This window comes from Ovis aries, chromosome 1 (genome assembly GCF_016772045.2).
Source record: "Ovis aries strain OAR_USU_Benz2616 breed Rambouillet chromosome 1, ARS-UI_Ramb_v3.0, whole genome shotgun sequence".
Classification (NCBI taxonomy): domain Eukaryota; kingdom Metazoa; phylum Chordata; class Mammalia; order Artiodactyla; family Bovidae; genus Ovis; species Ovis aries.
The window spans coordinates 38,920,017-38,932,236 of NC_056054.1; the positions used below are offsets into that span (position 1 = coordinate 38,920,017).

The window sequence follows — 12,220 nt, forward strand, 5'->3', positions numbered from 1 at the left end:
AGAATCCGACTGCAATGCGGGAGACCTGGGTTCGATCCCTGGGTTGGGAAGATCCCCTGAAGAAGCGACAGGCTACCCACTCTAGTATTCTGGCCTGGAGAATTCCATGGACTGTATAGTCTATGGGGTCGTAAAGAGTCGGACACAACTGAGTGACTTTCACTTTCATGCTTTATAAAGGTAATCTGCTACGTGTAATTTTCTACAAATTGGCTCTTTCATCCGGTAAGTTTTTAAGATTCACCCAATCAGTCTATTGTTATGGGACATTACTATTATACTTATTTTACATTAATTTAGGCCATGCATATTCCAAAATTACTTGTTATATTTTTTCTATGTCAAGGTTCAAATAAATTAGAAAGGAGATAGATCACACAGTCCCATGCTCAAAATGCCAAGTTCATATTAAAAAGTTATCATCTCAACATCACTTAAAAACCAGATCACTTTCACATGTAACTTCCCAAGATAACTTTTTGCACCATTATTTGTGACCCCACACTTAAACCATGTTGAAAACTAAGTTTCCTAACAATTATGGAGATCCTCTACTGAAGTACTTTTGCATTATATAACCATTAATTTCATCTTGAATCACTTTGCCAAAATTAACTCAGTGAAGCTGCTATATATCAACTTTATACATATACATATATAAGCTGCTACACAACTTTAAGGTCATGTATTTATTGTCAGAATGTAATACTGCACACTCTCCTAAGATAACATGTATCAGTTAATATGTTAAGAAAACAGGTGTCCAAAAGGTCCACATTTAACAGTTTTTAGGGGTTCCCTACTATCTACTGCAGAACAGGAGCATATCTCAGGAAGTATCACTACTTATTATGTAAACACAAACCAGTTTCCACTGATTTCCTATTTGACAGGGAATTTGCAATGTTATCCTCATAGTTTTGTATAAGTGCTAACTGGGTTCTTTTTCTAGTGCAAGAGTATGGAGACAAATCTTTTTGCTTCATTCTGGGGAAAGGAAAACCTCTTTGATAATCCATAACTTCTAAAGGTGTAAGTGAAATGTATTTATTGCTACCTGTGTGTAGGATACCTTATTAGGTGCTAAGCTCTCTTATCTAGAAAGTAGAGATAACAGCAGCACCTACTGCCCAAGGTCTTTTTTAGGATTCAATAAAAAAATGTAGGTAGACAGTTAATCACAGTATCCAAATCATAACTACATATTCAACAAATGTAGATTATTTCTGTAAATCTTTCCACTTTCACATCAATTCTATTTGCTTCAGATGTTCCTCCTCCTACTTGTGTTACTTTGCATTTGGCAAATACATGGGGAAACAATGGAAACAGTGACAGATTTTATCTTCTTGGGCTCCAAAACCACTGCAGATGATGACTGCAGCCATGAAATTAAAAGATGCTTGCTCCTTGGAAGAAAAGCTATGACAAACGTGAAGGGAAGTGAAGCAAAGTGAAAGTCGCTCAGTCATCTCCGACTTTTTGCGACTCCATGGATTGCATAGTCCATGGGATTCTCCAGGCCAGAATACTGGAGTCGGTAGCCTTTCCCTTTTCCAGGGGATCTTCCCAACACAGGGATTGAACCCAGGTCTTGGGCATTGCAGGTGGATTCTTTACCAGCTGAGCCAAAAGGGAAGCCCAAGAATAGTAGAGTGAAAGGCTTATTGCTTCTCCAGCAGATCTTCCCAACCCAGGATCAGAAAAGGGGTTTTCTGCATCACAGGCGGATTCTTTACCAACTGAGCTATGAGAGAAGCCCTGACAAACCTAGACAGCATATTAAAAAGCAGAGACATTTCTTTACCTACAAAGGTCCGTCTAGTCAAAGCTATGCTTTTTCCAGTAGTCATATACGGATGTCAGAGTTGAACTATAAAGAAAGCTGAGTGCTGAAGAGGTGATGCTTTTGAACTGTGGTGTTGGAGAAGACTCTTGAGAGTCCCTTGGACTGCAAGGAGATCCAACCAGTCCATCCTAAAGGAGATCAGTCCTGAATATTGATTGGAAGGACTGACGCTGAAGCTGAAGCTCCAAGTCTTGGGTCACCTGACCCGAGAACAGACTCACTGGAAAGGACCCTGATGCTGGGAAAGACTGAAGGCAGGAGGAGAAGAGGAGGACAGAGGATGAGATGGTTGGATGGCATCACCAATGCGATGGACATGAATCTGAGCAAGCTCTGGGAGTTGGTGATAGACAGGGAAGCCTGGCGAGCTATAGTTCATGGGGCTGGAAAGAGTTGGACACGACTGTGTGACGGAACTGAACTGAAAATAATGGAGTTAAGTTACTCTAGAAGTGCACAGGAGGAGGGTACCTAATTCAGCCTGGGGATAAGAGGCAGCCAGAGAACTTCATCTGAACATATCATCTCCGCACTGATCATAGCAAACACCCTCTTCCAACAACACAAGAGAAGACTCTACACATGGACATCATCAGATGGTCAATACCGAAATCAGGCTGATTATACTCTTTGCACCCAAAGAAGGAGAAGCTCTATACAGTCAGTGAAAACAAGACCGGGAACTGATTGTGGCTCAGATCATGAACTCCTTATTGCCAAATTCAGACTTAAATTGAAGAAAGTAGGGAAAACCACTAGACCATTCAGGTATGACCTAAATCAAATCCCTTACGATTATACAGTGAAAGTGGGAAATAGATTTAAGGGACTAGATCTGATGGACATAGTGCCTGAAGAACTATGGACAGAGGTTTGTGACACTGTACAGGAGACAGCAATCAACACCATCCCCAAGAAAAAGAAATGCAAAAAAGCAAAATGGCTCTCTGAGGACGCCTTACAAAAAGCTGTGAAAAGAAGAGAAGCAAAAAACAAAGGAGAAAAGGAAAGCTATACCCATTTGCACGCAGAGTTCCAAAGAATAGCAAGAAGAGATAAGAAAGCCTTCCTCAGCTATCAATGCAAAGAAATAGAGGAAAACAACAGAATCGGAAAGACTAGAGATCTCTTCAAAAAAATGAGAGATACCAAGGGAACATTTCATGCAAAGAGGGGCACAATAAAGGACAGAAATGGTATGGACCGAACAGAAGCAGGAGATATTAAAAACAGGTGGCAAGAATACAGAGAAGAACTGTACAGAAAAGGTCTTCATAATCCAGATGATCAGGATGGTGTGATCACTCACCTAGAGCCAGACATCCTGGAATGTGAAGTCAAGTCTGAGAAAGCATCACTACGAACAAAGCAAGTGGAGGTGATGGAATTCCAGTTGAGCTATTTCAAATCCTAAAAGATGATGCTGTGAAAGTGTTGCACTCAATATGCCAGCAAATGTGGAACTCAGCAGGGGCCACAGGACTGGAAAAGGTCAGTGTTCATTCCAATCCCAAAGAATGTTCAAACAACCACACAACTGCACTCATCTCACATGCTAGTAAAGTAATGCTCAAAATTCTCCAAGCCAGGCTTCAATAATACATGAACCGTGAACTTCCAGATGTTCAAACTGGATTTAGAAAAGGCAGAGGAACCAGAGATCAAACTGCCAACATCTGCTGGATCATGCTGAAAAAGCAACAGAGTTCCAGAAAAACATCTATTTCTGCTTTATTGACTATGCCAAAGCCTTTGACTATGTGGATCACAACAAACTCTGGAAAATTCTGAAAGAGATGGTAATACCAGACCACCTGACCTGCCTCTTGAGAAATCTGTATGCAGGACAGGAAACAAGTCAGAACTGGCCATGGAACAACAGACTGGTTCCAAATCAGGAAAGGAGTACATCAAGGCTGTATACTGTCATCCTGCTTATTTAACTTATATGGAGAATACATCATGAGAAACGCTGGGCTGGATGAAGCACAAGCTGCAATCAAGATTGCCAGGAGAAATGTCAATAATCTCGGATATGCAGATGACACCACCCTTATGGCAGAAAGTGGAGAAGAACTAAAAAGCCTCCTGATGAAAGTGAAAGAGGAGAGTGAAAAAGTTGGCTTAAAGCTCAACATTCAGAAAATTAAGATCATGGCATCCGGTCCCATCACTTCATGGCAAATAGATGGTAAAACAGTGGAAATAGTGACAGACTTTATTTTGGGGGGATCCAAAATCACTGCAGATGGTGACTGCAGCCAAGAAATTAAAAGATGCTTACTTCTTGGAAGAAAAGTTATGACCAACCTAGACAGCATATTAAAAAGCAGAGACGTTACTTTGCCAACAAAGGTCCATCTAGTGAAAGCAATGGTTTTTCCAGTAGTCATGTATGGATGTGAGAGTTGGACTATAAAGAAAGCCGAGCGCGGAAGAACTGATGCTTTTGAACTGTGGTGTTGGAGAAGACTCTTGAGAGTCCCTTGGACTGCAAGGAGATCCAACCAGTCCATCCTAAAGGAGATCAGTCCTGGGTGTTCATTCGAAGGAGTGATGTTGAGGCTGACACTCCAATATCTTGGCTACCTGATGCAAAGAGCTGACTCATAAGGCGGGAGGAGAAGCAGACGACAGAGGATGAGATGGTTGGATGGCATCACCGACTGAATGAACATGAATTTGGGTAAACTCTGGGAGTTGGTGATGGACAGGGAAGCCTGGCGTGCTGCAGTCCCCGGGGCCGCAGAGTCGGAAACGACTGAGCAACTGAACTGAACTGATATATTATCTCCACTCCTACCCCAAAGAAAAAGGTCTTTACTGAGCTTTGAACAACAACAAAAAAAGTCTCTACAGGGCAATGATAAGCAAGAAAACTAAAGCCTGAGGTTAAATGATTCGCTCAACGCTGGTCAGCTCTTCAGAACTTGGCTACGGGTCCTCTTTTGAAAGATGGAATTTAGTTCTCTTGGGACCCCGGTTCATGAGCTCTGCAAGTTCATAGGAACCACACTAATCTAGACATTAAGGGGCTTTATCAAATTATATGGCGTTTTGCAATGTACGCTGTCCTGTTCTCGGTATGTTAAACATATTTGAAATTATTTCAAGCAATACATCACTAAATATAGCCCATAGCCTATAAAATCTGTCAAAAGCCTTGGAGAATCAGAATTAAAGTGAAGAAATACTACCAGATAAGTAAAACTGAAAGGAAGAGAAGCAGAGTTGGGTTGGGGCACCAAGCACCAGTAACAGTCGGAGAAAGAGAAAAATTTACTCTCTGAAAAAGACAACGGAAAAGGTTACTGGGCCACAAAATATCTACTCGTCTCGCTCACAGAGGTACCCAAACACAGCAACACCCGAAGGAACAGATACTTACGGCATTTTGACTTTCAGGAACGCACCTCCGTCGCCGGATAAAATCACTAAACAACTCTCGTAAACAGAGAACCTTCCAAGAGAAACTCTGAAGCCTGAAAACCGCGGGCGAATGGTCACTCGACGCTGTGCTACACTCAAAGCAGCCCGCCGGAAACATTCCTCCAGCGACAAGGGATCCCAAGGTATGCCAGTAAGAGGGGAGGAGAGTCAACACGTAGACAGCACTCAGCCCCTGCCAGGGCAACGCACGGCCCTCTTTCAGGATTCTGACAAGAAGGCCCCCAGGAAAAAGAGACAGAGCCATCTCTGTTCACTCTGGAATAAGTATCCGCAGATTTCTAGCCGGACCATTTAGGGAGGTGCTCCGTATCTTGTTTCCGGTGGCGGGGAGGTGCAGTTTCCATGGTAATTAAAAGAAGGCCGAGGACTGTCCTGCTGCAGTGAGAGGATTGCGAAGGCTTTGAGGAGAATTGGCTACGCTCGCTCGTTTGTGACCTGCAGTTAGGTAGCAAGCAACTCGCTGTCTCTCTCTTTGCCCGCTCCGTCCCTCACTGTTCGGCTTCCTTTTCTCCACCCGCATCTTTTACTTCTTTGTCATACGTAGCCTTGCTCCATGTCTGTACTTAAAATGTACATATAAATGTGATTTTATTCCCAGAGTAATAAAAAAAAAAGAGAGATGTTGCCCGAGAGCAGCCCTGAACGTATTTTACAGTGTAGGGACGGTGGCTACATGACCCTCTGTTTTCACTTAGCCTTTTAGAAGCCTTAGGCGCTTGTTAACAGTTAATTTTTCTTGCTATTGTCTGGCTGGTTATTTATGGAGCATTTGCTGCAATGTACTCTCTAGGCCCCCTGTCTTGGTCTCCGGCTGAAGTTTTAAATGCAGGAGGTTTCCAAGCCTGAGGGGCTGAATTATATATTTAATTATGCTTCAGTTTAGTCTCATGTTACGGGAGGTTAGGGGGTGGGGAAGAATTCTAGAACATTTTTGCCGTGGAATTTCCATTTGAGAGGGTCTGTTTATTTGGAAAGAACAGTTGAGGACAATCTAAAAACACACACACACACAAAACCTTAAATTTCTAAGTTGCTGGCTTCAAAATGAACGTTCATTCTCCTTTCCTTATTGGAACAGATTTCTTTCACATTTGTGAAGATACGGGTGTACGCATATGTGTTTAAAAACTGTGATGCTTAATTATAGTGACACCAATTTGCAGTAACCAGACTGTGACACCACATCCCTGTGGGGTCCTTCTAAATCTGGTGTAAGATGAAAGTGTCAGGCAGGCAGTCTGTAGGGTACTTCATCCATGATAAGCGATTATTATCTTTCTTTCCCAAGTGTAAAAGACCTATATAATTCAAGAAGGTGTTAGTGATTTAGGCCTCCTGAGTAAGAATCCAATGAGTCCTGAAGGGGACCCTACCTGTGTCGTCTTATTGTTGAGCTAGAAATATTCAATTTATTAGGTTGAAAAGTATTTTTAGAAGTCAAAGCTGGGTAAAATAATGTTGGAAGCTGTTAGACCGCCAGCACAATTTAGTGTCTTATAGTAACTGTTGCACAAGAAACCTTTTATCACATTAAAAAAGAAGAAACTGTTATCGAAATTTATATGCTTTTGCTACTTACTCTTAGCTGGGTGAGATCTCTCTCAATTTTCCTATCTGTAACAGGTTCAGAAAGTACCTCACCACTGTAGTAGGTATATATCAAGATGTATGACAGTTCTTTAAACTCTTATGAGCAGAGGTGCTGTATAAACCCCCAAATTATTGTTGTTATTAACATTATTATTGATGGTAATAGAATACAGTAAAACCACAGGATAATGCTATACATGGGATTTTAAAAATTCAGTCATTTAAAATGTGGGGCTGCAGTATTGAGATGTTAGTGAAATGACGTGGTTGATGCTGCCATGGAGATGAATGCCAACTGCCAATCACATTATATTCAAATTATCATTATGGTGGAGTTTCACTCTATAGTTTATTTAGCATCTATTATGTGCCTGGCACTGTTATATATGCTTCAAATGTGTTAGTTTAATTAATCCTCATCACAGTCCTATGAAGAGTCTCAACTGACTGTCCTATAATTTTGAGAGAATAAATGCGTGCTTTTCCTTTGCCCTATGAGTCTTTTTTTGTATTTATGTTGCATCTTTGTTTTAGCTTTGTTCTTTGGGTTCTCATATATATATATTATATATATATAATATATTTAGAAATCAACTGCCAAAAACTTATTCTAGTTTTACATGATAGTATAACCATATGCATATTATAATGTACATCATTTTTCCACATATAAAAACCTTCGTGTCTTTATTCCCCACCCCCACCGCCACCATTTGAAAGGCAAAGTGACATTTTCATTTTAGGATTAACAGTGACTAAAACAAAATTTTAAATTATTTTTTAATAGAATGGCCATCAGTCCAGGAAGTGATGCGGCTTTCTCGGGTCAGAAACCAACGCGTTCAGAGAGTCCTCGATCAAAGAAATTTCTGCTAACTGAAGAAGAGATATTTTATATGAATTGTAGAGCTGCCTACTTAACTGTTTTCAAAAGCAGTTTAGATAACATTATTTCTAAAGATCAACTTTACTTAGGTAATTTTTTTTACCAAGTTTTCCTTATTTGCTGAAAGTTAATAGATCAGAAAGACTCCAATTAGAATTACATTGTTGAATCATTCCAGTTACTTAATTAAGCTTGAGCGGTAGAACTACATTATGCTATTGTTCCATTCTAATTTTATTTATTATTTATTTTTGGCTGTGCTGGGTCTTCCTTGCTCTGCACGGGCTTTCTCTAGTGATGAGACAGAGCTACTCTCCAGTTGGAGTGCATGGACTTCTCATTGCAGTGGCTTCTCTTGTTGCAGAGCATGGGCCGTAGGGTGCAGGACTTCAGTGATTGTGGTTCCTGGGTTCTGGAGCACAGGCTCAATAGTTGTGGCACATAGGTTCAGTTGCCAGCTAGCATGTGGGATCTTCCTGGAACAGGAATTGAACCCATGTTTCCTGTATTGGCAGGCAAATTCTTTACCACTGAGCCACCAAGGAAGCCCATATTATGTCATTTTATATAGCTACCTAATCCAGGTTTGATGGTTGGTTGTACCTACCAGGCTCCTGTGTCCATGGAATTTTCCAAGCAAGAATACTGGAGTGGGTTGCCATTTCTTTTTCCAGGGGACCTTCCTGACCCAGGGATTGAGCCAGGTCTCCCGCATTGCAGGCAGACGCTTTGCCATCTGAGCCACCAGGAAAGCCCTCACATAATCCAGGAGCTTCAAAATAAAACTTACAATGTTTGTATGGATTCGGTTCAGTTCAGTTCAGTGGCTCAGTTGTGTCCAACTCTTTGCAACCCCATGAACTGTAGCACGCCAGGCTTCCCTGTCCATCACCAACTCCCGGAGCTTTCTCAAACCCATGTCCATCAAGTCAGTGATGTCATCCAACCATCTCATCCTCTGTCTTTTCCAGTGAGTCAGTTCTTTGCATCAGGTGGCCAAAGTATTAGAGTTTCAGCCTCAACATCAGTCCTTCCAATGAATATTCAGGACTGATTTCCTTTAGGATTGACTGGTATGATCTCGCAGTCCAATGGACTCTGAAGAGTCTTCTCCAACACAACAGTTCAAAAGCATCTGCTCTTTGGTGCTCAGCTTTCTTTATAGTCCAACTCTCACATCCATACATGACTACTGGAAAAACCATAGCTTTGACTAGATAGACCTTTGTTGACAAAGTAACGTCTCTGCTTTTTAATATGATGTCTAGGTTTGTCAAAGCTTTTATCCCAACCAGCAAGTATCTGTTAATTTCTTGGCTGCAGTCACCATCTGCAGTGATTTTGGAGCCACAAAAAATAAAGTCTGTCACTGTTTCCATTGTTTCCCCATCTATTTGCCATGAAGTGATGGGACCGTATGCCATGATCTTAGTTTTCTTTTTTTAAAGCTTCCACCAATTATTTGGTTTAAAATGTTTTTTAAATTCTTACATTGGCATTTTAAGATTATGATAATAGATTAAAATGCTTTTGACAACTGAATCATTAGTCTAAATTTGACCTACACTGGAGAAAATGTAAAGGTTATATATGTATTTATATATATGTACACATATATCCACATGGGTGTGTATTGAATGATTAAAAAAGGGCAGTATTAAAAAATAAGTGAAATTTTAAAAGAAAAGAATTTGGAGTTTTGTTCTGTTTTTTAGGGATGAGGGTTTCAGAGAGTTGGTCTTTTGTTTTTACTTCTTTTCGTTATAAGATAAGGTAAGGTAAGGTAAAGTCGCTCAGTCGTGTCCGACTCTTTGCGACCCCGTGGACTGTAACCTACTAGGCTTCTCCTTCCATGGGATTCTCCAGGCAAGAATACTGGAGTGGGTTGCCATTTCCTTCTCCAGGGGATCTTCCCGACCCAGGGATCGAACCTGGGTCTCCTGCATTGGAGGCAGACGCTTTAACCTCCGTATTTAATTGTTAATTTTTAAATTAAAGTATGTTTGAATTACAATGTTAATTACTGCTGTACAACAAAATGACTCAATTATACAGATATCTATATCTCGAAGAAGGCAATGGCACCCCGCCCTAGTACTCTTGCCTGGAAAATCCCATGGACAGAGGAGCCTGGAAGGCTGCAGTCCATGGGGTAGCTGAGGGTCGGACACGACTGAGCAACTTCAGTTTCACTTTTCACTTTCATGCATTGGAGAAGGAAATGGCAACCCACTCCAGTGTTCTTGCCTGGAGAATCCCAGGGACGGGGGAGCCTGGTGGGCTGCCATCTATGGGGTCGCACAGAGTTGGACACAATTGAAGTGACTTGGCATTAGCATATCTATATCTATTTATCTATCTATATATATATACATTCTTTTTTCATATTCTTTTCCATTACAGTTTATAACAGGATACTGAATATAGTTCCCTATGTTATACAGTAGGACTTTGTTGTTTATCATTGTATATATACCAGTTTGCATTTACTAGCCTCAGACTCCAAATCCAACCCCTCCCACCCTGTGATCCTGTTTCTATTTTATAGTTAGGTTCAGTTGTATTTTAGATTCTACATATAAGTGATATTATATGGTATTTGTCTTTCTCTTTCTGACTGACTTCTCTTAGTATGATAATCTCTAATTGCATCGATGTTGCTGCGAATGGCACTATTTTGTTCTTTTTTATGGCTGAGTAGTATCCCATTGTATTTATGTATCACGTCTTTTTTATCTATTCATCTATCGATGGACATTTAGGTTGTTTCTGTATCTTCGCTATTGTGAATAGTGGTGTTGTGAACATAGGGGTTCACTACCATTTTGAATTATAGTTTTGTCTGACTATATGCCCAGAAGTGGGCTTGCTGAGTCATATGGTAATTCTGTTTTTAGGTTTCTGAGGAACCTCCTAACTGTTTTACATGGTGGCTATACCAATGTTACATTCCCACCAACTGTGTAGGAGGGCTCCCTATTCTCCACACCATCTCAGCATTTGTTATTTGTAAATTTTCTAATGATGGCCATTCTGACCAGTGTGAGGTGGTACCTCATTGTAGTTTTGATTTGCAGATCACTAATAATTGGCAATTCTGAGGATCTTTTCTTGTGCCTGTTGGCCATCTATATGTCTTTGGAGAAATGTCTCTCTAGATCTTCTGCTCATTTTTCAGTTGGGTTGTTTGGTTTTTGTTATTGTTGTTGAGTTCTATGAGCTATTTGTATAATTTGGAAATTAAGCCCTTATCAGTCATGTTGTTTGCCAATATTTTCTCCCATTCTGTAGGTTACTTTTTCATTTTGTTTGTGGTTTCCTTTGCTGTGAAAAAGATTGTAACTTTAAGTCCCATTTGTTTATTTTTGTTTTTATTTCTATTGCCTTGGGAGACTGACCTAAGAAAACATTGGTATGATTTATGTCAGAGAATGTTTTATCTATGTTCTCTCGTAGGAGAGCCATGTCTTATGTTTGAGTCTTTAAGCTATTTTGAGTTTATTTTTGTGTATAATGCAAGGGTATATTCTAACTTCATTGATTTACATGCAGTTATCCAGTTTTCCCAAAACCACTTGCTGAAGAGACTGTCTTTTTCACATTGTATAGTCTTGCTTCCTTTGTTGAAGATTCACTGACAGTAGGTGTGTGGGTTTATTTCTGGGCTGTCTATTCTGTTCGATTGGCCCATAGTCTGTATTTGTACCAGTACCACATTGTTTTGACTACTATAATTTTGTAGTATTTTCTCAACTCTGGGATGGTTATGCTTCCTGCTTTGTTCTTTTTCTTCAGGATTGCTTTGGCAATGCTGGGTCTTTTATGGTTCCATATGAATTTTTGGATTATTTGTTCTAGTTCTGTGAAAACTGTCATGAGTAATTTGATAGGGATTGCATTGAATCTGTAGATTGCTTTGGGTAGTATGGCCATTTTAACAGTATTTTTCCAGTCCCAGAGCATGGGATATCTTTCCATTTCTTTAAATCATCTTCAGTTTCCTTTATTAATGTTTTATAGTTTTTAGCATATGTGTTTTTCACTTCCTTGGTGAGGCTTATTCCTAAGTATTTTATTTTGGGGGTTGTGATTTCAAAAGGTATTGTTTTTTTCATTCCCTTTCTGATATTTCATCATTGATGTACAGAAAGCAACCAATTTCTGTATGTTAATCTTGTATCCCGCTACCTTGCTGAATTCATTTATCAGTTCTTGTAGTTTTTGTATGATGTCTTTAGGATTGTCTGTATATAGTATCATATCATTGGCATGTAATGACAGTTTTACCTCTTCTCTTATAACTTGGCTACCTTTTGTTTCTTTTTCTTGTTTGATTGCTGTGGCTAGGACTTCCAATACTATGTTGAAGAGAAATGGTGAGAGTGGACATCCTTGTTGTGTTCCAGATTTTAGCAGAAAGGCTTTCAACTTTTTACCATTGAGTA

The 12,220-nt window shown here is 40.1% G+C and overlaps 2 protein-coding genes across 15 annotated transcripts in view; one reads left to right on the forward strand and one right to left on the reverse strand.

The window, feature by feature from the left end:
• Positions 1-5,565, reverse strand: part of ITGB3BP (integrin subunit beta 3 binding protein) — a 92,587-nt gene extending 87,022 nt beyond the window's left edge. For 6 of the 9 annotated variants that reach the window (XR_006059760.1, XR_006059759.1, XM_012165554.4 and 3 more), the window contains exon 1: positions 5,238-5,565. Coding sequence is in view for 6 of the 9 variants with exons in the window: in XM_012165554.4 (XP_012020944.2) it covers positions 5,238-5,543 (306 nt within the window). In the remaining 3 variants the exon portion in view is untranslated. The remainder of the gene's footprint in view (positions 1-5,237) is intronic. The other 3 variants (XR_009599440.1, XM_042249148.2, XM_060410519.1) reach the window with 1 other exon arrangement.
• Positions 5,566-5,641: 76 nt separating this feature from the next.
• Positions 5,642-12,220, forward strand: part of EFCAB7 (EF-hand calcium binding domain 7) — a 70,590-nt gene continuing 64,011 nt past the window's right edge. For all 6 annotated transcript variants that reach the window (XR_006059753.2, XM_060410457.1, XM_042249119.2 and 3 more), the window contains exons 1-2: positions 5,642-5,744; positions 7,677-7,864. Coding sequence is in view for 5 of the 6 variants with exons in the window: in XM_060410457.1 (XP_060266440.1) it covers positions 7,678-7,864 (187 nt within the window). In the remaining variant the exon portion in view is untranslated. The remainder of the gene's footprint in view (positions 5,745-7,676; positions 7,865-12,220) is intronic.